General features: G+C 43.0%; 1 protein-coding gene across 2 annotated transcripts in view; it reads right to left on the bottom strand.

The window, feature by feature from the left end:
* The window catches only part of DISC1 (DISC1 scaffold protein), a 425,923-nt gene that overhangs the window by 5,420 nt on the left and 393,310 nt on the right, over positions 1–27,193 (bottom strand). Inside the window, exons 12-13 of one of the 2 annotated variants that reach the window (XM_061404828.1) lie at positions 11,706–11,823; positions 3,143–3,300 (exon numbers count right to left, since the gene is read on the bottom strand). In XM_061404828.1, the coding sequence (XP_061260812.1) occupies positions 3,161–3,300; positions 11,706–11,823 (258 nt within the window). In that variant the 3' untranslated portion in view covers positions 3,143–3,160. Of the gene's footprint in view, positions 1–3,142; positions 3,301–5,300; positions 11,824–27,193 lie in introns of those variants that run through there. The other variant, XM_061404827.1, reaches the window with a different exon arrangement.

The following is a 27,193-nucleotide window of genomic DNA, read 5'->3' as shown; positions in this document are numbered from 1 at the left end:
TCTGCCTGCAATGTGGGAAACCTTGTTGGGGGCCAGCGTGAGGCACTCCGCCCGTGGCAAAGGTCATGAGGAAGGAGGCTCGACATACTCAAAGGCGAGATCGAGCCTCAGGAGTCCCCCTAGAAATCCTCGAGCATCTACCCCCATAACCAGAGCCTGCCTACTTTACTACTTTGTGCTCTCACCTACACCTCTGACTTTACGGGGGGCTGTCCCCCACCACCTCTTTTGGAGAAGGAGTTAACTTAGAGCTCCAGTTAGTAATAATTCCTGGGCATGACAAGAGTGTTTTAACATACAAACTCTTCTGAAGGTTCTCTAGCCTGCCTGACAGGCTTGTCCGGCCCCATGTGATTGCCCACAGCCTCCCAACCGTGAGAGGCACAAGATGCTTTAAACCTTCTAAAAACAGGTTCCTTAGAAAAGTTAGAAAACCATTGGTATAAGTATAGTGGGCTGATTAGAAATTGTATTGGTGAAGGGTTTTTCATTTGTTGAGCCAACGTTTGTTGCTAAGTCTCCACATCCCCTGCCCTTACACACATTAATGAATATATAGAAGAAATAAGTATTAACTTTTGATATAAATCACGTCAGACCTTAGGCTAAGTAAATTCTTTCCTTAACTAAAACCCACTACACCCTCACCCTATAGGAATGTAACTTTATTTGGGTGGCGTCTGTTTTAAGAATAATCACCCTTGGAGAAATAAGTGTTCTGGTTGACTGACCACTGTCACAAGGAGAGGGTCATAAATTGTCAGCAGGCCCCCTGGCCAGAAGATGATGTAACACCCCTAAGACCTCTGTATACATTTGTATGAAGTACCTGACTTTAATAAAAGTCAGGACTGCTGTCCCCACATGACTTTTGTATAACATCTTAGTGTATAAAAACAGACCCCGGAAAATAAAGAATTGGGATCAGTTCCTCGAAATACTGGTCTCCCCATGTCTTTCTCCCTCTCAAACTCTGGCTGAGTCTCCATCTGGAGCGCGGAACCCACCAAGCTTACTAATTATGCCTGGGCTTCTAAGATCCGACTGGGGAGGCCTCAGTGTCTCCTCTCCTTCGGGAAAATGGAAGGATGCCTGCGGCCTACGTAAGTGGTGCAAGCTTCTTGTCTTGAAGTTTTATTGGTCTCCCGTGTAAACCAAGCTACTCAGCCTCTTTTCTCCACTGAATTTTCCTACTGAGCTATCCTCATTCTATTCTATATCTCTAATTAATATTTAATTGAAGCTATTGTATCCTGATCCTCGCCGACGCTGTCCCTGCTTCGAATACCCTGGATCAGCCGGGGCTGGACCCCGTCAAAACCTGGATTCAATCCCTGGGTTGGGAAGATCCCATGGAGGAGAGCATGGCAACCCACTCCAGTATTCTTGCCTGGAGAATCCCCATGGACAGAGGAGCCTGCTGGGCTTCAGTCCATGGGATCGCAGAGTCAGACATGACTGAGCAGCTAAGGACAACACAGCATAGCAAAGGTTTTGAGTTTCATCTCTAATGCATACATAAGTGATATAAACCAGCATATGGATCATGACACCCCTAGAGAATGCAGTTGACTGATGGAATATTAATAGAATTTAAATTTAAAAACTATGATCCATTAAACTTGGGGAGTTTGGGGTGAGACGGAATCAGGAGGGTTTTCTTACTTGAAGCACTCTCAAAGGCTAATATGCTGATTGCACCATTGCTTTCCAGCAGAAATGATGGCATAGGAATCTTCCCAAACATGCCAAAGGAGAGCGGTGTGTCTGCAGAGCATCTCTCAAGGCTGCCTTCCTCAGTGCACCTTGGGAAGTGCTGTTGGGTGAGCTCAGCCTGTTCTACAGCTGCTTCAGCAGGGAGGGGCCTTCAGTGCTCCACATTACTATTACTGACTACAGTCCTTCCTCACTGAGTACAGCACTGGTTAACTGAGTTCAGCACTGCCTCACTGAGTACAGCACTGGTTAACTGAGTTCAGCACTGCCTCACTGAATATAACACTGCATGACTGAGTACAGCACTGGTTAACCAAGCACAGCAGTGATTAACTGAGTATAGCACTGATTATCTGAGTACAGCCCTGCCTCGCTGAGTACTATACTGCACTGGAACTTTCCATTTCCATGTCCTGCCTGACCCTGGGTGAGACTGGTTCAGGGGAATATAGGAGAGGTTTAAACATTTAAATAATTTCCCAACCCACTTATGGCCCCTACTCCCTTCCTGCTCTAGTTGTCGGTGAATTTCAGCAAGTCCTGATGAAACATCAGGGACCATCCTATAAAGATAGGCATTGCCACAACAGGAAAACCAGACGGCTGGGGTTCCTGATAGGCTGTCTCTTTAAAAATACCTTCTGGAAATTTTGATCTTAATTCTCCTGAGATGATGAAGAATCACAGGAGAAGTTAAGGTGAAAAGCTTTTACTTCCAGATTCTAGGGTTAATTAGCTCCCTTATACCGTGCGCCTGTAGGAAAATGTAGCAGGTATGATGAGAGAGACATGTATGCTTTCCTTTTTTATAAGTTCCTTAAATCAGGAGCTATTTTAATTGCAGCGGAAAGCAAGATGATGCAGGAAAAGAGACATCTTTCTAGGAGAATTCACCCCAACTTCTGTCTAATGAGGCTCCCTTGGTGGAATGAGGTTCAGATGGTAAGGAATCTGCCTGCAAGGCAGGAGACCCAGGTTTGATCCCAAGGTTGGGAAGATTCCCTGGAGAAGAGAATGGCAACCCACCTCAGTATTCTTGCCTGGAAAATTCCATGGACAGAGGAGCCTGGGGGGCTACAGTTCATGGGGTCGCAAAGAGTTGGACACGACTGAGCGACTAACACTTTCACTTTCACTGTCTGTCTAATGGGGTCTGTAATGGAGAGATTTTTTTCAAGTCCTCTGCAGGATGCTCTTGTTAATGACACAGTAAAAGTGTCTCAGACTGACAGAAGGAAATCAGCAGATGACCCCCTGCCCTGCATATTCCAATCTGCAAACTCCCCTGAACTCAGCCCCAGAAGAGAGGACCACCCTTTGGCTGGGCATCCAGGCTGCGCATCTCCGTAATGGGTTCAGGCACACTGGTTATGCAGAAGAGATGGGAGAGGCCCCCAGCACTCATGCTGATGACACAGTCACTCACCCTCCATCCTGTCAGGCCTCAGGACTGTGCTTCCCGGATGCCAGCTGTCACACAGGAAGCTGCAGCCTCCCTCTCCCCCGCCTCCTTTGCTGGCTGGAGCTGCAGGGCCATGGCCTGGAGAGTTTCCTTCACCATCTGGAGCTCCCCCTTGAGAGACTGTGCGCATGTTGTTAAGGAACACACGTGAAGGTGACGGGCGGCCCCTGCAGCCTCCCAGGGATCTGGGAAGAGCCACGTGCCTGCTGAAAGCAGATGGGCACTGCCCTCTAATTGCAGTTTCAAGTTCCTCCAAATTGGACCAATTAAATATTAATACAAATGTTACACGTCTTTTAAGAGTGACTGCAGTTCCTACGAGGCCCGAGGTCATTGACTGTCTCAAGGAAGGTTTCCAACAGGAAAAAGAAGAGTCAGCTTTTAGACTGAGACAGATGGCAAGCTAGGATGCTCCACGGAATATGGTCAGAGTGACTGTACTCCTGCTAAGCCCCCTGCTGGGGTGGGGGCCCCTGGCACATCCAAGTGCTCTGACAGTGGAAAGGAAAGAAGGCTGGAAACCAGAGTCTTCTGGAGAAAGCCAGGACTGGGCACCACCACAGGTCCACATTGAGTCATGAGTTACAGTGCCTGTTGGCCATTGGCCAGCCTTGTCACCTTGTGTAAATCATTTTGAATCTCAGTTTTCTCCTGAAACAATGACTTCAAAACACCTTTAGTTCTAAACTGCTCTCATGTGTTATTATGCTCTAGGGTACTTGTAAAACAGCCATTCGGGGCACTAGAGACTTGACATAAGGCAGGGAGCTTGCATTCTCTAGGTTGGCTAGTTGGTTGATATATTTTTCTTTAAACTGTTGGGCTCTTAGTTTCCTAACCTATAAAGTTGTTTCTCCTGTAGATAAAGCAATCACAGGGAACTTGGCAAGTAATCCTATGGAATAAATAATATGACTGCCATCCTTTAAAGAGATGAGCTCTCTTCTAGGTGTTTAAGCTCAGGAACATTTAACCAACAATTGTCTTCCTGTCTGTCCACAGCTAACTCTGCTTTTCCTGGTGTGCCTGCAGTCAGAACAATTCTAAGACAAATACAGAATGAGTGGTGGCTTAGATTCTCTTAATTTAATAAGCAAACTAATTTAACTTCATCCAACAGGAACTTAAGAAGAAACACAGAAACATGTTGATACCACTTAAATACTGTTAAGTCATTGCACGAGGTCAGACCACTTAAATATTACTAGATCAGATATGAAGACAGAAAGCTTTAGGGGGTAAGCAGCTTGCAGAAATCTTCCCACTCAGACTGCCTACATCTACTACAATGTTGTTTTATCCAAATGCGATGTTGATGCAGTGTCAAGAGATACAGATACCTTCAGGTTATGACTATAGGAAGCGTTCTTTTTTCTTTTTTAAATAAGGAATTCCAAAGGATCCTGGGAATTATGCAAATGAACCTCACCTAAGCAAAAATCGCTGAGCCACCCTGACAAGGCTTTGGCAGTTATTCTTGCTCTTGAAGCCTCACCAGACTTCATCATTTACATAATTTACATACGTCTACTATGATGATTCACTCTTTGCACTTGAACTTGAGGGTGGGGGGGAACAAGGGTGGAGTTGAGATCCAAGAGAAGAAAGTATCCAATACTTGTCTTTTTCCTTTTTTAAAAGATTTCGTTTTCTTCTGTTTCTCTGAACAGCTCTGTTAGTCTTTAGTGAAAACACATATGACTTTATACGAGCAAGAGCATAAGTGGTCCCAGACCAAATACCAAGCTGCCGATTAGTCACAAAGTTAAGCTACGTTTATAAAGAGTAAGCACAGAGCTTAAGCAGTTCATGAATCTGGACAAACTCCTGAGACTTCATTACCTCTGATAGGCAGTCTGGGACTACAGGCCCCACTCTTGTGATATGCTGAATGACAACCAAGGTTTTTAGAGAGAGAAACTGAACCAAACTCAACTGCCTCTTAAAGAACTCATAAAATGTCTAGTCATAAAATGTCTAGCACTGGGAGAACACACTGAAAAAGGGTTTTGAAAAGAAAGTGAGAGAGAAGCCACAAAAGAGAAAGACTATGTTATACAACTAAAATAACACTCAGACAATAATCTCAGACAATCTCAGCCCTCAGACAATAATCTCCAGGGACACAGGGAGGAATGAGAAGATGGAAATTTGAGGATGTGCCCACCAGCTCTGGGAAGCTGGCAAACCGTCCGATGCTTTCATTATCTTACTCATAAAATGCAGATTTTCCTGACTGCTCCCCCAATAAGTTCATAGTTAAAGCCGATTGGCGTTTGACCATGTGTTTTGTGAAAGTTCTGAGGAAACAGAGTAAAACTTCGGTGTTGGAATTTATGTATATATGACAGAGGTGCTCATTACATCTAAGTGCAAGAAGAGGTCTAAAAGGAGTTAAATGATTCTTAGTATGCCTGTGCTCTAGCAGCCTCTCAGCCAAGTGGGTATTTCATCCTCTGTAACAGATACGCCACCAAAGATCTGTGGCAGCTAAGAAATTCAGCCCATTAATCACAACAACGGCACAAGGATTGGCATGCCAGTATCTTTAAAAACCCCTTGGAACCCGAGACCACCTCGCTATAGACTACAGGTGTATTAGGCAGGAGTATTACTTCTTTAAAAAATTTTTTTACAATTAAAAAATGTTTTTTAAAAGTTTGGCTGTGCTGGGTCTTCGCTGTAGCACATGAGCTTGGGAGTTTTGCCACATGGGCTTGGCTGCCTGGAAGCAAGTGAGATCTTTGCTCCTTGACTAGGGATTGAATCCATGTCCCCTCCATTGAAAGGTGGATTCTTAACTAGTGCACCAGCAGGGAAGTGCCAAGAACATTACTTCTTGATAGTAAAATTGTGCAGAGTGTGTTTGCAATGAATAAAGGCACGTTTCACATGAGTCTTCTAGTGCTAAGACAACACTGTCCTTTAGGGCAGCCATGTCCAAAGATCCTCAGATTTTTTCAAAGGGGTCTTTGTTTATATATCAAAAACAATTGAGAATTTTACTGCCAATTGTGATTCCAAGCAATCGTTTTATTAGCTGGGTCAAACGACGGTCTTCAGTTCATCTGATCTCCTTTGCTTCCAAAAGAAGTAAGTTACTCATTTGCTAAATTATTTTTTCCTTATCAACAGTGATTCCTCTGCAGGCCCTGTGGCCACAGTCCTGGGAACTTTACTTCATTCCCAAAGCCAAAAGTGAGGGGCACAGTTGTTGACGAGCAAAGAGGAAAGCCCCGTCCACAGGCAGCAGCCTCAAAGGTTGTGAAGCTTGGGCAGGCCCACTTCCTTTGGTGCCACCCAGGGCCAAGTTCACCTGTGCTAAGCCTGCAGTAGGAGCCAGGTGTCCACACCTCTCCTGGGCTCCTACTCCTCCTCTTCCCATTCCACTCCTTTTCATGGGGGCCAGAGGGAAGAACCCCGGCCCCCATATTCGCATCAGACCAGTGCACACAATGGTCAAACTGCAGCATCTTAGGGTCTCGGTTCTTTCATCTATGACACCATGATGGTCACAATCCCTCTTCCAGCTCTTCAGTTCTAGAAGATGAAAGCATTTCCAAGGAGGCAAGAGCAAGCCCCCCAAACTCCCATTTCCTTTGTCAGTTACAGCTGCATGTTTTAAAGCTGAACCAAACAAGGGCTCTTAAGCTCATGTGGCATCTGTGCATGTATCTGGATGTATTTAGTGTTTGCATGCCATCAAGCACCACCAAAACTAATGGATTGGGCACCACGCATTCCAAGTAAAGAGAAAGAACAGAAATCCAGGAGGGTTTCCTGGACATGAATGCAAATAGAACCACAGATAGAATCAGTCTGTCCCATCTCATCTAGGATTCAGAGGCGTGCAGAACTACCCTGGGGGCTCTGAAATATGCTAAGTGTCCCACTCCTAGGTGTCCTTCTTTCCTTCTGAAAGTGTGTTGTAGAAGATGAAGGAGAAAGAGAAAAATCGCTGCTAAAACATCCACCTAACTTAGGTGGTTTTCAGTTAAAGCACTATGTACGGGGAGGAATGATTCCATCCCCTTAACATGTTTTTTCAAAACACAACTGCTAATTAGGATCCAAAGTGACTGTGAAATTATACTACAGACTCAGACAAACACTCCTGGAAATCCCGGCTTGAGTGGCAGTGAAGTCGCACCTCCCGTCCTCGCCTTAGATGCCAGGCGTGAGTCACCTCTGTGATGCCGGCTCTTCCAATTAAGGCTGCAGACTCTTCTCAGATGCTTGCCGTGTGCTTCCTGACGGGTTGGTGCTGTTACTCGGTGTGATTTAGTGAGCCTGTCAGGAGGATGAAGAGACACGGCCTGTCTTCTTCCCTTCCTCCACTCTGTCAATCCAGTGTCTTCTTCATAAAAGCAAGAGACTACAAGTCAGCTGTCCACAGCCTTGATGTTAAATCAGGATGCCCAGAGGATCTGCTGGGAAGATCAGCCCCGCTGCTTGTGACTGGCCCACCCTCCCCTGATGCTACAGCCCCAGGGCTTTCTCACACTCATGGCTTATGCAAAGTTCCGTGCCTCCCGCATCTGCGGTGTTCAAGGCTTGAATCTTCTGGACATGGACATTGATGTGGGCTCGAATTAATCATGTTTTCACTCTGCAGCCTACACACAGGAGGCTCTGGCAGAGTCCTTAATGGAATCAAACAAAAGTACTACACTCGCTGGGAAATTCTTTCCTGTTGTTGATGGCAAGCTGTTTCTTTCAACTGCACTCAGCTTTGTCTCTTTGATGAAGAATGGAAACACAAACCAGTTGGAGTTTGGCTGGAGGATTTCAGCAGCCTCTTTGAATCGAGATAAGCTCTCATTTGAAACAAGAGCTTCAGTTTGTGTAAGAAGCTTCAGCAGTGCCTTGTAAATGTGCCTTTCTATCTGAAGGCACCGAGATCCACTAAGCACCACTCTGTTTGAATTCAAAGATACCTTCTTTGTATTTACTCTCAATCAGTGACACAGAACAAAGCCAGAGTTGCAGAGGAAAGTCTGCATTGAAATCCATATTGTGGTGTAAATGTTATTGGTGGAGGGTGACTTCAGTACCAAAACCAGTGCTTCCCAATCCTGGTTTGACCTGTTCCCTCTACGTTTCCATTTATTTCAGCAAGGACTAGCAAAATTCTCAATGAACATATCTTCACTTAACACCTCTTATTAAAGCTTAACATTTTGATAGTAATTGTGTGTTCCACAGAACAAGCCTGTCCAGCTATGTACAGGCATGGCTGCCTCCTGATTGGCCATGAAGGACCATGGGCAGGTGGCTGGATGCTTTGCCGTTCGTCAGAAATGATCTTGGACAGTCATGCAATTTCTAAGCCTCAGTCTTCTCAATTATCAAGTAGAAATAATAATCCCTATTTGTCTATAGAAATTTTATCAGAATGAAATGACTTTTCATATAAGTCATTGTAGGGTTACCAATCAGTTCTCTCAAGGATTTATTACAAAATGATTGAAAAAAATCTATCTTGAAACCTCATATAAAAATGGGATGTGGTTTGATCTTGTGACACTGACACTGAAAATGTTTTTCTTCCTAAAACCAAGCACTTAACCATGTATAAGAACTATGTTCAACACATTTTCTGAATCTTAACCCATTTAACTCAAATAAAAACCTTAGTGGGTGCATGCTCAGTCACTTCCGTTGTGTCCGACTCTTTATGACCCTATGGACTGAAGCAGCCAGGCTCCTCTGTCCATGGGATTCTCCAGGGAAAGAATACTGGAGTGGGTTATCATGCCCTTCCGTCCAGAGGATCTTCCTGACTCACGGATCAAATCCACATCTCTCACATCTCCTGCACTGGCAGGCAGGTGCTTACTTGTGGCACCTGGGAACCTTACAGGTACCTGTTGTTATCTGACTTTAGAGATGCTTATAGAGGCATCTCTAAACCTATAGAAACCTATATGCAGGGCAGGGGGCAACAGATAGAACTGGACATGGAACAACAGACTGGTTCCAAATAGGAAAAGGAGTATGTCAAGGCTGTATATTGTCACCCTGCTTATTTAACTTCTATGCAGAGTACATCATGAGAAATGCTGGGCTGGATGAAGCACAAGCTGGAATCAAGATTGCTGGGAGAAATATCAATAACCTCAGATATGCAGATGACACTACCCTTATGGCAGAAAGTGAAGAGGAACTAAAAAGCCTCTTGATGAAAGTGAAAGAGGAGAGTGAAAAAGTTGGCTTAAAGCTCAACATTCAGAAAACAAAGATCATGGCATCTGGTCCCATCACTTCATGGCAGATAGATGGGGAAACAGTGGAAACAGTGGCTGACTTTATTTTTGGGGGCTCCAAAATCACTGCAGATGGTGAATGCAGCCATGAAATTAAAAGACGCTTACTCTTTGGAAGGAAAGTTATGACCAACCTAAACAGCATATTAAAAAGCAGAGACATTACTTTGCCAACAAAGGTTCGTCTAGTCAAGGCTATGGTTTTTCCAGTGGTCATGGATGGATGTGAGAGTTGGACTGTGAAGAAAGCTGAGTGCTGAAGAATTGATGCTTTTGAATTGTGGTGTTGGAGAAGACTCTTGAGAGTCCCTTGGACTGCAAGGAGATCCAACCAGTCCATCCTAAAGGAGATCAGTCCTGGGTGTCCATTGGAAGGACTGATGTTAAAGCTGAAACTCCAGTACTTTGGCCACCTCATGCGAAGAGTTGACTCATTGGAAAAGACCCTGATGCTGGGAGGGATTGGGGGCAGGAGGAGAAGGGGACGACAGAGGATGAGATGGCTGGATGGCATCACTGACTCAATGGACATGAGTCTGAGTGAACTCCGGGAGTTTGTGATGGACAGGGAGGCCTGGTGTGCTGCAGTTCATGGGGTTGCAAAGAGTCGGACACGACTGAGAGACTGAACTGAACTGAACTGAACTGATAGAGGCATTATCCACTGTCCATGATCCCATTGCTCCTGAATCTGGGTTGGGAACACTAAAAGCATCCCATTTATACACATCTCTGTCCCCTCTCAGCCTCCTTCCCACTACCCAAATCTATTAAAGAGAAAACCCAATTCCCTAGAGTCAAACTAACGTTTTTGAAAATGTCTAAATGAGAGGCTAACACAGACCTCAAATGCAGCTGTCAGAACTGTTACCTGAGCCCACCAGAAGCTGAGGGGTTTTCCCACTGACGAACAAGCCCACCTGCTGGCCAGGAGCCACTCAGTGTGCACTGGCCCTCGGCAGGACCCTGCTCCCAGATGCCCCGGCGCAGACTGTCACTTGTCCATCTGCTGGAGGCCATACTCCCCTAACAACTGTCAAATCTGTGGGATCCATGAACATGAAATAAACAAAAGTAAAAGGCAAATATACTGCTACTGCTTCTTTGGCCAGCTTTTTAATAAGAGCTTAAATAACAGTTTATTAGGGGCAGGGACTTACAAAAAACAGAATGTCTGCTTTTAAAAATGTACCTTGAGCAATTGGAAATAATCACTGATTAAGTTGAAAAATTTTTTCCTCCTAAATTTAATAAGCAAGGTGAAAGATTTCAGGTTATAAGGAGAAAGGAAACACAACACTGAATCCATCATTAGACTGTGGATCTGAATACTTGTGATTATGATTAATGCTTGACCATTCAAATCTCTTTAAACATACACACGTATTCCAGATAAAGTCTGATAAGAACTAGAATTCTGAAAAGACAGCAATGAGAAACAAAGTTCAAAATAGCTACATTTCTCACAAATACATCTAATAAAAGTCATACTACTGAACAGAAAGGATAAATGAACAAAGATGTACTTTCATCTAGAGAAGTTTCAACTTATGATTAAATACCTAAAAAAAATACAGGACGGAGCTGTATATGCCTTCATCCATCTTGCATGCACTCCTCTGCCCTCAGAAGAACTAACCAGGGACAAACCACACACTGATTAATACACGATTCAATGCTTCACGTGGACAGACACCTAAGCCAGCAGTTTCTTGTGCCATATTGCTCACTGGCAACTAGTTTTGATAAAGGGATTTGCAGATATGACAGGAAATGCACTGAATCTTGTATGAGAAAAAATTGGAAGGGAGTGATATGAAGTCCCACTAGTGTGATACTCTCCTGCCCCTTATAAAGCAGAATCGCATGGAAGAGGAAGCTGAAGATGGATTTGGGTTTCTCGGTATTCAGAAAGCCCCTAGAAAACCGATGCAGTCAGACTCACAACCGTGTGAGCCCCACAAACCCAGCTGCACAGCCCCAAACTGCATTTTTATTTGGCCTCATTTTGTGCATGTCTGAATTTCTTTGGTAATTATTAGCAGTCAGGTTTAGTCATCAAAAATGCCAACTTACCAAAACCTAAAGAGAAAACATCGCATACTGAATAATCTCAGAGATCAGAGGTGTGTTGAACTCTAAATACCAGGAGTATCTATTTGTTTCCATCTGCTGAGGCATAGGAAAACTGTGCAATTTTTTAAGACTTTCTTTTACAAAGTAACTTAACAGGTGCTCCATCTGCAGGATTAAAAGGATATGAATGAGATCTTCATCATGACTGTGGATTGCCACGTGCAGTTGATCTTCTAAGTACAATAGCTTCTTGCCTATGGTTTCACATTTTTCTCCAAGTTCTGCTGAAAAGATGTAAGATTCCTGGCCAGGGAAAAAGAAAAATATATCATTAGTAAACTACAGATATTTTCAGGGCTATGAACACATCTGTGATTTATCCAATGGTCTGCAAAGGGAAGACTCCCCAACACAGCTCTGCTACCCTCTGCATCCCATTGGAATCATGCCAGAAACTTTGTCTTCCCTGGAGGCCATTCTTGAGAATGGCAATTTCAGGTTATTACTGAATGATAAGCTGTATCTACATGACTCCACAGTTTATCTCCTGCATCCAGTCATTTCTAAGACTTATATCCAGTATATCAACTCCTAAAGTGGATTTATCAAAGGGGAAGCCTGGGTCTTTGAACTGCATTCATAGGCAAACTCACACTGGACTAGGAATTCTAACCAAAGAGAGGCTGACCTGTAATAACAGAGAGATGTTCCTTTAGGGGCACAGGGCTCCAATAGGGCACTGAACACGTATCTGTACACTGGTCACAGTCCCTGAAAGCTAGAATATTTAGGAGACTTTTTATGATTTTTTTAAACTTTTATTTGTTTTTTAATTGAAGGATAATTGTCTTACAGAATTTTGTTGTTTTCTGTCAAACTTCAACATGAATCAGCCATAGGTACACCCATGCCCCCTCCTTCCTGAACCTCCCTCTCATCACCCTCCGCATCCCACCCCAGCCCCTGTTTGGGTTTCCTGAGCCATACAGCGAATTCCTGTTGGCTATCTATATTGGTAATGTAAGGTTTTCCAGTGGTCATATATGGATGTGAGAGTTGGACTATAAAGAAAGCTGAGCGCTGAAGAATTGATGCTTTTGAACTGTGGTGTTGGAGAAGACTCTTGAGAGTCCCTTGGACTGCAAGGAGATACAACCAGTCTATCCTAAAGAAAATCAGTCCTGAATATTCATTGGAAGGACTGATGCTGAAACTGAAACTCCAATACTCTGGCCACCTGATGCAAAGAGCTGACTCATTTGAAAAGACCCTGATGCTGGGAAAGATTGAGGGCAGGAGGAGAAAGGGATGACAGAGGATGAGATGGTTGGATGGCATCACCGACTCAATGGACATGGGTTTGGGTGGACTCTGGGAGTTGGTGATGGACAGTGAGGCCTGGCATGCTGCGGTTCACGGGGTCACAAAGAGTAGGACATGACTGAGCGACTGAACTGAACTGAACTGAACTTTCCATGTTACTCTCTCCATACATCTCACCCTCTCTTTTCCTCTCCCCATGTCCATAAATCTATTCTCTATGTCTGTTTCTCCATTGCTACCCTGCAAATAAATTCTTCAGTACCATTTTTCTAGATTCTGTATATATGCATGAGTATACGATATTTATCTTTCTCTTTCTGACTTGCTTCACTCTGTATAATAGGTTCTAGGTTCATCCACCTCATTAGAACTGATTCAAATGCATTCCTTTTTATGGCTGAGTAATATTACATTGTGTATATGTACCACAACTTTTATATCCATTCACCTGTCGATGGACATCTAGGTTGCTTCCATGTTCCAGCTATTGTAAATAGTGCTGCAATGAACAATGGGATACATGTGTCTTTTTCAATTTTGATTTCCTCAGGGTATATCCCTATGAGTGGGATTGCTGGGTCATATGGTGGTTTTATTCCTAGTTTTTAAAGGCATCTCCATACCTTCTTCCATAGTGGATGTATCAATTTACATTCCCACCAACGCTCCCAGTGCAAGAGCGTTCCCAAGGAGACTTTAAATGCCAGGAGACCTGTATTATATGTATGTTATATGTAGCTGCTATCAGCACCAGTGCAAATACTCATTTTCCCTCTCTCACACCAGGGCATAAGTTCCATAAAAGAAGGGACAATCCACGTCAAGCCCCATAAGAGCTCGGACGATGGCGGCTTGCTCACTACTAGGTTCAGAGCTCCTGGCACAATGTCAGACACATGGTAGGCACATGGCATTCATTGTTTCCATGAATGAATAGCCAAGTCTGGGACCTCCCGCCTTCTGAAACGTTTCCCCTTCACACTTGTATCCACCACATGAACCAGAAAAGAGCCCTCTTTTTGTCACTTTTCTGTACAAAATCACCATGTGGAGAATAATATGAAGGTTACTTTAAAAATGAAAAACAGAGCTACTGTATGAACCAGCAATCATAACCCTGGATGTATATCCAAAAAAACTATAATTCAAAAGGATGCACGCACCCCAGTGTTCATAGTAGCACTATTCACAATATCCAAGACATGGAAGCAACCTAAATGTCCACCCACAGATGAATGGATAAAGAAGATGTGGTACATATATACACAATGGAATATTACTCAGCCATAAAAAGAACAAAATAATGCCATTTGCAGTATGACAGGACCTAGAATCTCTACTATACTAAGTAAGTCAGACAGAGAAAGACAAATGTCATATGATATTGTTTATATGTGGAGTCTAAGAAAATGATACAAACGAAGTTATCATAAAACAGAATCAGACTCACAGACATAGAAAAAAGACTTATGGTTACCAAAGGGGAAAGGGGGAGGAGGGATAAATTAGGAGATTGGGATTAACGTATACATACTACTATACATTAAAATGGATAAACCAGGACCTACTGTGTAGCACAGGGAACTATATTCAATATCTTGTAATAACCTGCATCGTATAAAAACAATGTACATCTCAACTTACACAGTGTTATATGTCAATTATATCTCAATAAAAATATAATAAATAAATAAATAAGCAGCAAAAAGTGAGCTCAGAATTTAAAAGTAACCAAAAGTAAAACTAATATTTTTCCAACTAATGGTGAGAGTCCTAGAAGGTATATAAAAATAATTTTGCATAGGGAAAAGAATTGAGATATACATTCAGATTAAATTGCAGAGTTACTAAAAAAGCTATAATTAATGGCTAGAAAAGAAACAACAAAATGCCCAGGTGTGGCAATATTTAAAAAGTCCTTAGAGTTCACAAGTTGTATAATACTATAATTGGAGTCCAAAAATAACTATTTAATCAAGATATGTAATTTAACATTCACTATATCAACTCCATCATTCCCTAAAGTTTATATCCCAAATGGTCAACTACATTAGAAGAAAACAGCACAGATGAAGTACCCATAACTACCATAAATACTGAAGACATCTAATATATTATAAGTTAATATATGTACAAAAAACTTAGTGACAACATACAATTTTGCAGACAAATGGACACGATTATACAAGAAAGCATGTGAAGCATGTGTGAAGGTTTGTTCATAACTGACCATAGTAGTGGTGAGGAGAAAACAGTAAATATGTAGAAATCACATATACATATATATTTTCCTGCTCTAAAAGTAGTAACATTATCATTCAAAGATGTAGAATTACAGAGTAGACAAATTACATGGAAGTTAAGACAACAGGCAATGAGTAGTGGCATAGTCATGCATGAACTAAATGAGACACCAAGAAAAGGAACATCTGGAGCAAAATGATTGACAGCAGCGAAACCACAAGGCATACATGAAGGAGAAAAATACAGTGTTAGTGGGAAAATATATACGACAGAGATTACACTTTAAAGAGACACAAAAGCATAGAATCAGAACATGAAGCTGAGGAATTGAAAACACTCTTTGATGGAATCAAATGATTCAATTTTCATCTTGGGGCTAAAACAAATAGAAATCAAAGCTAAATTGAGTCCATTTAAAATATGGCTTTACATATTCCCCCAAATACATAATTCCTGCCTGTTTTTATTTCAAAATTATGTGCAGATTGATAGTGATTGTGTGAATTTGGAAAAGTGATTTAAGACCATATAGAAAAACTTTGGGCTTTCCTGATAATAATAGTGGTAAAGCACCTGCCTGCCGATGCAGGAGAGGGAGGTTCGATCTTCAGGTCAGGAAGATCCCCTGGAGAAGAAAATGATAACCCACTCCAGTATTCTTGTCTGGAAAATTCCAGGGACAGAGGAGGCTGGCAGGCTACAGTCCATGGGGTTGCAACAGAGTCAGACACAACTTAGTGACTAAACAACAACAACAGCAAAACTTTAAATTATTTATAGTCTATGATTCAATAGTCCCTTTATTGGAATTTATATATTTAAATTTAAATAATTTTTATTAAGCATTTTAATAAATATTGAAAATCTCTATCATATGTTAAATAAAAAGTTATTGTTATTTTAGTAATGCAAAAGTAATTGCATTAAGAGTATAAGAAAGAGGAAATAACATGTGTCCAACAATAAAGAGAGTGCTTAAAATAAGTCCTGGTATATTCAATTTGTACTTAGCCATTAAAATAATTTTAATAGAAGAATATTTAATAATGAGGAAATAAGTAGGCAAAGCTCTAAAATATTAACACTTATTTGGAGGGCCAGCATTACAGTACATTTTTATTTTCTTCTCAATGTTTTGTTGTATTTTCCACATCTCTGAAATATAATAAAGAAAAAAGTCACTAAGAACATTAATTCAGGCCATAATGAAAAAGTATGGAAGACATACAACTGAATATTTTTTTTTTTTAAAGCTTAAAAAACACAAGAAATAGAAAACAAGACATACGGTTACTAAAGGGGAAGGGCAGGGGATAAATCAGGAGTATGCAGTTAACAGATACAAACTACTCCAGATAAAATAGATAACTGACAAGGACCAACTGTATAGTATAGAGAACTATTTTTAATATCTAATGACCTATAATTCCTGGTGGCTCAGATGGTAAAGCATCTGCCTGCAGTGTGGGGGACCCGGGTTTGATCCCTGGATTAGGAAGATCCCCTGGAAAAGGAAATGGCAACCCACTCCAGTACTCTTGCCTGGAAAATTCCATGGATGGAAGAGCCTGGTAGGCTGCAGTCCATGGGGTCGCAAAGAGTCGGACACGATTGAGCGACTTCACTTTCACTTTCAATGACCTATAATGGAGAATGCAATAATTGAATCATTTTGCTACACACCTGAAACTAACACACCTTGTAAATCAACTATACTTCAATAATTGAAAAAAAAAAGATGAAAAGGCACAAAGAGGCACAGGGAAACAAACTCAGTGAGATCAAGGTTCTCTGATCAGCAACAGAAGAGCTGACTGGCATGCTCTCGTGGGACCGCCTCTTCAAGTTACAGAATCTCCACCACACTCCTGCACAGATCACTGCGGACAGATTCTGGTCCTGTACTGAAAGGACACTGCGTGTGACCTGGGTGTTATTTGAATGGCTTATGGCTTTACCATAATGCTCTCATATGGATCCATGGGGATGGAATTAGCTTAAGACCTAAACTGAGAAGTGACAGCTAACGAGAGGAAAGATTTACACATTTTATCAATCTGATAAAAAAATTCTCCATCATTCAAAGAAATTCCGTCTGTCCACAGAGGGCCAGACGGAACCAGAGTCATGAGCAGCAGATGGACAAAGCTGTGGAAGCCCTGCCTGTGGAGCACACCCTGGAGGGGCCGGGTAGACCCTCCTTGCTGTTCCCATGCTGTGCCCAGGCAGGGCGGAATGTGTGTGTGGCCACAGCAGTATGGCCTTCCAGAACCTTCCCTGTGCTGCCAGGAGACAGATTATTATTAATACTTCTCCCCCTTGAACCTGGCTGGTCCTTTAAGGATCCTCTGGAGCTGACACGCCTGACTTCCAGATCAACATCATAATAGGTGGTATGTCTTCTCAGATCACTTGCCCTGGAACCCAGGGTCCATGTCATGAGGAAGCCCAAGTCACTTGGTTTGGCCAGGTGTAGGTGTCTGGCTGAATGCCCCAGCGAAAGGCCCAGTCAATAGCCAGGTATGAGTGGGACTGAGCCTTCAGACAATTTGAGGACCCGCCTTCAAGTGATTCATTAAACACTCAGACCATGTGGGGCAAAGACAGTCCTCCTCACAGGTCCATGCATATATGAAAAAAAATTTTTTAATCACTAAGCTGAGCGTGATGTGTCAAGAATCATAGTAGCTAAAACAGTAGGATGCATGGGTATACACCACATGGGAGCCTGCCTGAATGGACAGGACCCCTGCACAACATTAGCAGGAGGTATCCCCTTCTGGTCCCTAGACCAGAAGTGCACTAAAGTGCTAACACCCAGACTTGTCTCAGGGTAGGGAGTGCCCAGCTGTGCTGGGAACTGGAGCCATGAGCGTAAGAAAAAGATTGCAATGAGTGGTCACTGCTGTTGGTCACTAGTCCCCAGATTCCCGAATTCTGGTCAAATATGCAGGTGCATAGTCTGAATAACATATTTGCTCAGGATGTAACCAGTGGGAGCTTGCTTCCCTCTAGCTTTGGGGCAAATGACTGTTTAGTGGATATGGTACAGCAAGATGTTTCCTCATGAGAGGCAGAAGTGTACTAGATGAATGGATTCGTCTCTAGATCTCACAGCCCCCTTGGGGACACACTGCCTAGGATGAAGAACAAAATCGCCATCCTATGTAAATCCCCAAGGATTATATCCTCCTAGGAACATATGTGTGCATGTGCTCCATTGGCCCAGGGTGGCAGGGTGTTGGCGGGAGGCATCAGGCCTGTTACCATTATATCCCTCTTGCTTTGAGAACACTTTTCTCAAGTATGTCTTTTTTAAGTCATTGGTTTTTAGGCTCACTCCTTGGAAGGAAAGTTATGACCAACCTAGATAGCATATTCAAAAGCAGAGACATTACTTTGCCAACAAAGGTTCATCTAGTCAAGGCTCTGGTTTTTCCTGTGGTCATGTATGGATGTGAGAGTTGGACTGTGAAGAAGGCTGAGTGCTGAAGAATTGATGCTTTTGAACTGTGGTGTTGGAGAAGACTCTTGAGAGTCCCTTGGACTGCAAGGAGATCCAACCAGTCCATTCTGAAGGAGATCAGCCCTGGGATTTCTTTGGAAAGAATGATGCTAAAGTTGAAACTCCAGTACTTTGGCCACCTCATGCGAAGAGTTGACTCATTGGAAAAGACCCTGATGCTGGGAGGGATTGGGGGCAGGAGGAGAAGGGGACGACAGAGGATGAGATGGCTGGATGGCATCACTGACTCGATGGACGTGAGTCTCAGTGAACCCCGGGAGTTGGTGATGGACAGGGAGGCCTGGCGTGCTGCGATTCATGGGGTCACAAAGAGTCGGACATGACTGAGCGACTGATCTGATCTGATGCAGAGGTCCCCTGTCAGGAGAGTAGGGGGCTTCATTGTCAACTTTACCCTAGTCTCTAATTTTATCCATATCATTTGCCTAACCTGTGATGGAATACGGAGGGACACCAAAAGGGATTTGTGTAGGGTTGACCTAGGGCAGGACTGAGGGGATGACAAAATGATGACAGAAAGAAATCAGAGAAACAAAGAGCACCAGAAGCTGTCTCTTGAGTTCCTTACTGTGGCTGATTCACGTTCATGTATGGCAGAAACCAACACAATATTATACAGCGATTATCATCTGATAAAAAAAAATCAAATAAAAAGGTAAAGTAAATAGGAGCCATAGAAGGGCTTTTGTTTGCTTGTTAGTTTTAACAGAAAGGGAACTTCTGTTCAAAGCAGTTGTCTTTCAACAGATCTTTGGCAATGCTGGCATTTCTCTTTCAGCCAAAATAAGCGCACTCTTAAAGCAGTGCACTGCTCCTGGGGCCCCAGCTTGGGATGTAACTGCAAGAAGGTGGAGTCCTTCATTTTCACTCTCGCCTGTTTCCCAGGACATCACACGCAAGCGTGTACAAAGGGCCACCTCAGTCAGGGCTGCTGAGAATGTCACAGATGCTTCCCCAAGCACCTTCATGCCTAAGCAGAGAGAATTGGAGCTGGTGGGCCTAGGAACTTAGGTCTCATCTAATTCAGTTCCTCCTTATACACACACCAGAAGCATCTCTAAGAGTCTTGTGACTTGCCGAATGTCACACAGAGAGAAAGTGGTGGGTTGGGGTTCAAGACAGAGGTCTTCCCACATCTAGCCAGCTCTTTCCTCTGGATCTGGACTTAACCATGATGCAAGGAGGGGGAATGAAGGACACAGAAAGGGATTTGTGCAGGGCTGACCCATGGCAGGACTGAGGGGGCTACAAGTGATGACAGAAAGAATCAGAGAAGAAAACAACATCAGAAGCTGTCTCTTCTCTTTCTTCCTCCCTCAAAACTCAGCAAAGTCTGTCCTGTTTCCCAGAGGGCTCAGCCTCATCCAAAGAGGTACCTCCTCCATGACTTGCATACACGTCACCTAGCTGTTGGTGATGATAACCAGGACAATCCAGGATGCAGTGGTGAGTGAGGGACCTTTGGTCTCCAAGTCCATGAAACCCAAGGCTGGAGGCAGAGGACAGCGGGTGAGTCACATGGGAAGGATGGCCTGTTTTCCTTTCTGAATAAGAACATGTATCTGTGTGTTCAGTTGCTCAGCCATGTTCGATTCTTTGCGACCCCATGGACTGTCGCTGGCCAGGCTCCTCTGTCCATAGAATTTTCCAGGCATGAATACTGGAGTGGGTTTCCATTTCCTACTCCAAGGGACTTCCTGAGCTAGGGATGGAACCTGCATGCTTTACCACTACCCCTCTTGAATTTGAGAGCCTTAACTGCCCATCTTTCCCATCTACTTGCTAGATTCCCAATGGACATTCTCTGAACCATATTCAGTAGTTCTTCATGCACTGGGCTCCTCTCAGCGTGAAATTGGTAACATTTGCTCCCACTTAGTTATTAAATTAAATGTGGCCCCAAAAATGTTACATGACTACATGACTGATACTTGAAAATTAAAATATCCCCCACAACAAAATCATTGGTATTCCTGACTGAAATGGAGTTCTGTGGTATTTGCAATTCTGAACAGATAAAGTACAGGTTGTTTGGCATTTCAAAGTGGCTTTGAAAACTCTCTAGTAATTTGTCCCATCAGGCAGTCTTTTCAGCCATTCAAATTATTATTTTTTTCTTTCTACACATTTATTCCATCATTTAGCCCTAGGAGTAACTATTTTCACCACAGGCCAGAATGAAAAAAAGCTATAGCAGGAATAGAGCCTCTTAGTGAGCTTTTCCCTTCTCTGCCTGGCTGACGCCCCCTCTCCTCTGAGAAACCCTGCAAACCTCACTTCCTCCAGACATGCTCCTGAATCCCTGAATCTCTTACTACTGCAACTCCAGGCTGGGGTGTTCCTCCCATACCATGGACAGAACTTCTCTCACATGTATGCACCTGCCTATCTCTCCAACTAGACGGGGTTAGAATGGGGTCCTTCCATCCCTGGAGTTCCAGTGCAACTTGCCTAGTTTTCAAAAGATGCTCAGGACACATTTGTTGAAGCAAGGAATGGAGACTTCTTTTTTGCCAGGTCTTGAGGAAGCGATGCGGTTTCTCAGCCTGCCTTGGCCAAGGCCGCCTCTCACCAAGTGTGAAGAGCCAGGCAGAGACCTGTGAGATGTCCCTAGACTCGGTCCCTTCCCTGGATGCAGCCAAGAGTAGCTTGCCTGGGATGATCTCCTGCCTCTAGGGCAACTAGCAGGTCTTGTGTGTCTGTCCCCACTCTTCCACACACACTTGCCTTTTATCAGCCTCAAGAAGAGCCCTAAATCTTCCCTCCTGTCCTTCCACACATGTCTGATTCGGTAGCCCTAACTTGGTCAGGCAATATTTCAAAGAGAATTTGCGTAACTCACCTCATGATCAAAACCCGTAGACTTGAGTGTTCGGGCAGAAATTTCCAGCTGTGTTGAATTAGGGCTGATGTCAAATTTCTGTCCTACTCACTAAACTGGGGAAGCGTGATTTAAAACAGAAAAAAGGATTTCCTTTGTTGGGCAGGATTTTCTCATTAAAATGACTTTCTAAAAACATTTATCTAGAAAGGTTTATACTTGGATCCAAAAATACATTCAGTTGCTAGCCTGAGCAGATGCCTGCACCCCACACACTGCTGAAAACCACACTCGCAGGCTCCGTGGTCAGGCTCTCCAAGGACTTTATTACTTAGTGATTTTCCCATAAAGAAGACTATGCCCTTGCCTATGAAATTTGGAAGATACAAACATTTAAAGTTTTAAAACTAGAGCTCATATTGAAAGGGAAGGGGGGACTTCCCTGGCAGTCTAGTGGTTAAGACTTTGCGTTCCAATGCAGTGGGTACAGGTTCGATCCCTTTTTGGGAAGCTAAGATCCCACATGCCTCGTAGCCAAAAACCAAAACATAAAACAGAAACAATGTAACAAATTCAATAAAGACTTTCAAAATGGTCCTCATAAAAAGTACTAAAAAAAAGGGTAAGGATTATATTATATTATAACAATAATTGCTTTGATAAGAACAAGTATCTGGTAACATCTCATCTGGCTACATCTAGAGTGATGAGAGAATCATATGTATCATACACACACACACACACACACACACATTATTTCCTGAATAAAATGTATTTGGAATAGAAACTGTTTAGGTTACATTGCTAGTTAGGTTAAGTACTGCTGTAGCTGCCAACTTTACTTATGAAAGACTGCCACACCTAACAGAGAATATGCTTTCAGAAATGTTATTCATCAGCGGTGACCTGCTGCAGATTTGAGCAGACCGGCTCCACCTTGGGTTAAGTCACTGGATAAAGAACATTGAAATAGCTGATGTTTTAAAATGCTGACAAAAGTAGTTCTAAAGGGCAAGGCAGTATGATGTCTGAAATGATAATAAGCAGCAGGACAAGAGAAACCTGATAACTGAGGTAAGAAGCCTTGCTGTGATTTACAAATTAAGCTGAGGAAATCAACAAGTACCCTTCAGGACTGTGTCCCATGTGAGAAACGCATTGTGCTGGGCGATGTGCTTAAGGAACTCATCAGTATGAATGAGTGGACAAAGAAGACGTGAGGCACACAGATATATTCCATTACATATGTAACGGAGTACTACTCAGCCACGAAAAAGAATGATGTAATGCCATTTGCAGAAACATGGATGGACCTAGAGATTATCATACCAAGTGAAGTAAGCCAAAGACAAATACCTTATGATATCACTTATATCTGGAATCTAAAAACAGATGCAAATGAACTTATGTACAAAACAGACTCACAGACATAGAGAACAGACTTATGGTTACAAAAAGGGAAAGGGAAAGGAGGAATAAATGAGGAGTTTGGGATTAACAGGGCTTCCCTTGCAGCTCAGCTGGTAAAGAATCCGCCTGCAATGCAGGAGACCTGGGTTCAATCCCTGGGTTGGGAAGATCCCCTGGAGAAGGGAAAGGCTACCCACTCCAGTATTCTGGCCTGGAGAATTCCATGGACTGTATAGACCACGGGGTCACAAACAGTCAGACACAACTGAGCAACTTTCAGTTTCACTTTGGGATTAACATATATACACTACTATATATAAGATGGACAATAAGGACCTAATGTATAACACAGGGAACCATATTCAATATCTTGTAATAATTTATAATGGAAAAGAATCTGAAAAAACATATGTATATAATGGAATCGCTCTTTAAAATTGGCATATCATTGTTTTACAATGTTGTGTTAGTTTCTGCTGTATAAAAACATGATTTATACATATATATATGTATATCCCCTCCCTCTTGAGCCTCCTTCCCACACACACCTATCCCACCCCTTTAGGTCATCACAGAGCACTGAGCTGAGCTCCCTGTGCTATTCAGCATCTTCCCACTAGCCATCTGTTTTACACACAGTTCAATTCAGTCGCTCAGTCGTGTCCAACTCTTTGCAACCCCATAAATCACAGCACGCCAGGCCTCCCTGTCCATCACCAACTCCCGCAGTTCACTCAGACTCACGTCCATCATAGTGTTACCTATTAACTGAAACATTTTAAATCAACTATACTTCAATTTTAAAAAAAAGAAAAAGAAAAAATTAGCCATCAATATTTCCCACAGTTAGTGGTCAGGATCTGTGCTAACAGGGAAGGTCTCTGACTTGGACAGCCCCCTCTCTGTCCTACCAGCCTACTCAGATCCCTACTTTCCTTGGCCATGTAATAAGGCAACAGCAATAGGGACCTATCCATAAAAATATCTAATTCCTGCAGTGAAAGTCACAGGCTACATCACAAAGAAAGGACGGGCGACAGAGCAACCTGCATTTACGGATTGTTGAGCCACAGCAGTACTTATGTTTCAAAATCAATTAAAAATCCTGCACTGCACACATGCATCCTTGCAAACCAAAAATGGATCTTGAGCCTCATGATGTGTGTTCTGTTCTTAAGTTTCATTCCCTCTACTGTAGCTTGAGGTAAACCAGATGTGATTACCACCATCCATGAGCTTAGCTGATACATTAAAGCATTTCCTTAGTTCAGTATTAAAGTCACAGCCTTAAATATGTTCCTTTGGGCTGTTTTCCAAAATACAAGCTTGGCAAATACATTCCAGAAATGCTATATGGTTTTCCTTTTTCTATTGTCCACATAAAGAATATTTACCTCAAACTCCCGTCCAATACCACAAAGGATATCTTTCACAATCTATTTGAAATAGATTTTGTAAGTATTCAGGTTTTCACATAAATGCTGAGTTCTGCAGTCATTATGTAATGCCAACAAGCAGAGAGGCACATGGTGACACTAATGGTACATCGTTACTACTCCATAAGATACATGTATTCATCCAAATATTCAGATTATATGGTTACACCCTGAGTAAGTGGGTATTTCTTTCAAAAGCATCCAGATGTTGGTGGTGGTAAGGAAAGCATCTGAAATGTTTAGATGTCTTTAGGTCAGAACAAGTCAATTATTTGTCTTCAAGTATCTGCACACTGAGTCGGGGGAATATCCCCTGGAGAAGAAAATGGCAACTCACTCCAGTATTCTTGCCTGGAGAATCCCAGGGACAAAGGAGCCTGGTGGGCTATAGTCCACAGGATCACAAAAAAGTCAGACATGACTTAGTGACTAAAACAACGAAATGACAAATCTGCATGCTTATTTCAAAGAAGACACTAAGAAATGAGTTCTAAATAGAACCATTAATAGAACAAAAGATATGGCTGAAAGAAGAAATGGCCTGGTAATTCATGTATGTTCATTGGCCTGTGGTTTCTAGTTCACATGAAAGGCAAGCTTTAGAAAGCCATATTTCCTAGCCCATGATCACATGAGAGAATTTGGTCTGCTTCCTTTGACACACCAATGTTGCCTAAGGCCAAACTGTACTGGAAACTTTGGAGGAAAAAAATCTATTTGTAAAGGAGATTGATAGAATCAGTGAATACCTAAACAATCTGTTTAACACAAGACTTCAGATTCTGGTGATAGCCACATAAATTCTAAGGTCCTTTTGCATGAGAAAATGAAGACAGAACACCTCTGGGGGGGTTGCCTTTCAGGGGATGTGTCCTGTGTGTGTGTGTGTGCATGTGTGCTTCAGTTCAGTCACTCAGTTGTGTCCGACTCTCTGCGATCCCATGAATCGCAGCACGCCAGGCCTCCCTGTCCATCACCAACTCCCGGACTTCACTCAGACTCACGTCCATAGAGTCAGTGATGCCATCCAGCCATCTCATCCTCTGCCGTCCCCTTCTCCTCCTGCCCCCAATCCCTCCCAGCATCAGAGTCTTCCAATGAGTCAACTCTTCGCATGAGGTGGCCAAAGTACTGGAGTTTCAGCCTCAGCATCATTCCTTCTAAAGAAATCCCAGGGCTGATCTCCTTCAGAATGGACTGGTTGGATCTCCGTGCAGTCCAAGGGACTCTCAAGAGTCTTCTCCAACACCACAGTTCAAAAGCATCAATTCTTCAGCGCTCAGCCTTCTTCACAGTCCAACACTCACATCTATACATGACCACAGGAAAACCATAGCCTTGACTAGACGGACCTTTGTTGGCAAAGCGTGCGTGCTTGGTCGTGTCCAACTCTTTGGGACCCCGTGGACTGTAACCTTCCAGGCTCCTCTGTCCATGGGATTTCCCAGGTAAGAATACTGGAGTGGGTTGCCATTTCCTACTCCAGGGGATCTTCCCAACCGGGGAATCAAACCTGCATCTCCTGCACTGGCAGGTGGATTCTCTACCAACTGCGTCACCTGGGAAGCCCTGCCAGCTGCCTGTTGCTAAGAAGTACTGAACTACAAGGAGCTCAGACTCAAATGCCAGCTTCCATTTGTGTTCATCTTAAATTAAAATTGTTTTGAATTTCTACATGTTTTTCTGTGAGTTATGCAACTATGAGACGACTAGAATCACTGCTTTGAACAGAGTATTAGTACACTTTCCAGAGATGTAAAAGCCTGGATTCAAAATCTCTCAGTTTCTCAACGGAAACTGTGCCACAAGTGTAACAGTCCTCTCCACCCAGCCTGTGACCAGCCTCTCTCAACCCCTCAAGTGTTCATCAGTGAGCGACAAGGAATTTCCAAGGTGAAGGAGGCTCCGAAGGCCCTGAGGTAGTTTTCCTCAGAAGCACAGAACTATTTTTAATTAGTAGAAGAGGCGCCACAGTTAGGCCCTGGAGCAAAGAGAGTGGTTCCGTAATTTTCCAAAAGCAGGGAGAGCAGACAGATCAGAGGCATCCACTTCCTCTCCTTGGGCAGGAGGCTAGCAGGCTGATAATATCAATTAACTGAGAGAAGCGACAGGAACCAGTTAAATGGTGGCCTAGAAGCCCCCTCCTCCCACCAGACAGGTGTCCGGAGCTCAGAGCCCTCCCCCAAAGCCAGGGGCCAAGGCCAGGGCCAGAGTGGCGCTGGTGAGCCTGCCAACTTCCCATCCTACTGACGGAGTGTTTTCTAAACCTTTTGGTGCCAGCTGTACTTAAAATTCTAACTACACAAAACCAATACAATATTTTAAAGTAAAAAAAAAAAAATTCTAATTACATAATTTAAATAAATACTATGTAAAGTAATGAAATATTAGTGGGAAAGAAGAGGAGTTCCTGTGTCCATCTAAACTATGTTGAAAACCTTGGGAAAACTCAATAATATTTAAGCAGGGAGGGACTGAGGACTGTTATGTAAGTGTTCTAGAAATTTCCAGGCCTCTTTAAAGAAACACAAACTGGAAATTTGTTGATGATGCATTATTGGTGAGGTTTCTGCAAGAAGAGCCATGGGAAAAGCCAGTCAGGAAAACCTGTACAAACGTGTGCCAAGCCTTGGTCTTATAAGTAGCAACAATTAGGAGATAAACTTAAAAAAAAATTTCAATGCACATATATCATTTTTTACAATTCTCTGGCTTTTAAATCAATCAATCAATCAATTACCAATCCCCATGGCAACCTAATTGCTTCTACTGCTCTCCTCTTGGGGTAAGGAGGTTGGGTTTGCAACACAAAATCTTAAATTGTAGAAAGGATGGAATTTCTTTTCATGCCCAAGTTTTCTGCTTTCTCCTCAAAGGCCTTAGACAGAAAGAGAAAAAGAAGCTAATGATTAA

The sequence above is a fragment of the Bos javanicus genome, chromosome 28, assembly GCF_032452875.1.
Source record: "Bos javanicus breed banteng chromosome 28, ARS-OSU_banteng_1.0, whole genome shotgun sequence".
Lineage (NCBI taxonomy): Eukaryota > Metazoa > Chordata > Mammalia > Artiodactyla > Bovidae > Bos > Bos javanicus.
Note: the sequence above shows the minus strand (reverse complement) of the source record. Positions and strands in the feature narration are given on the sequence as shown.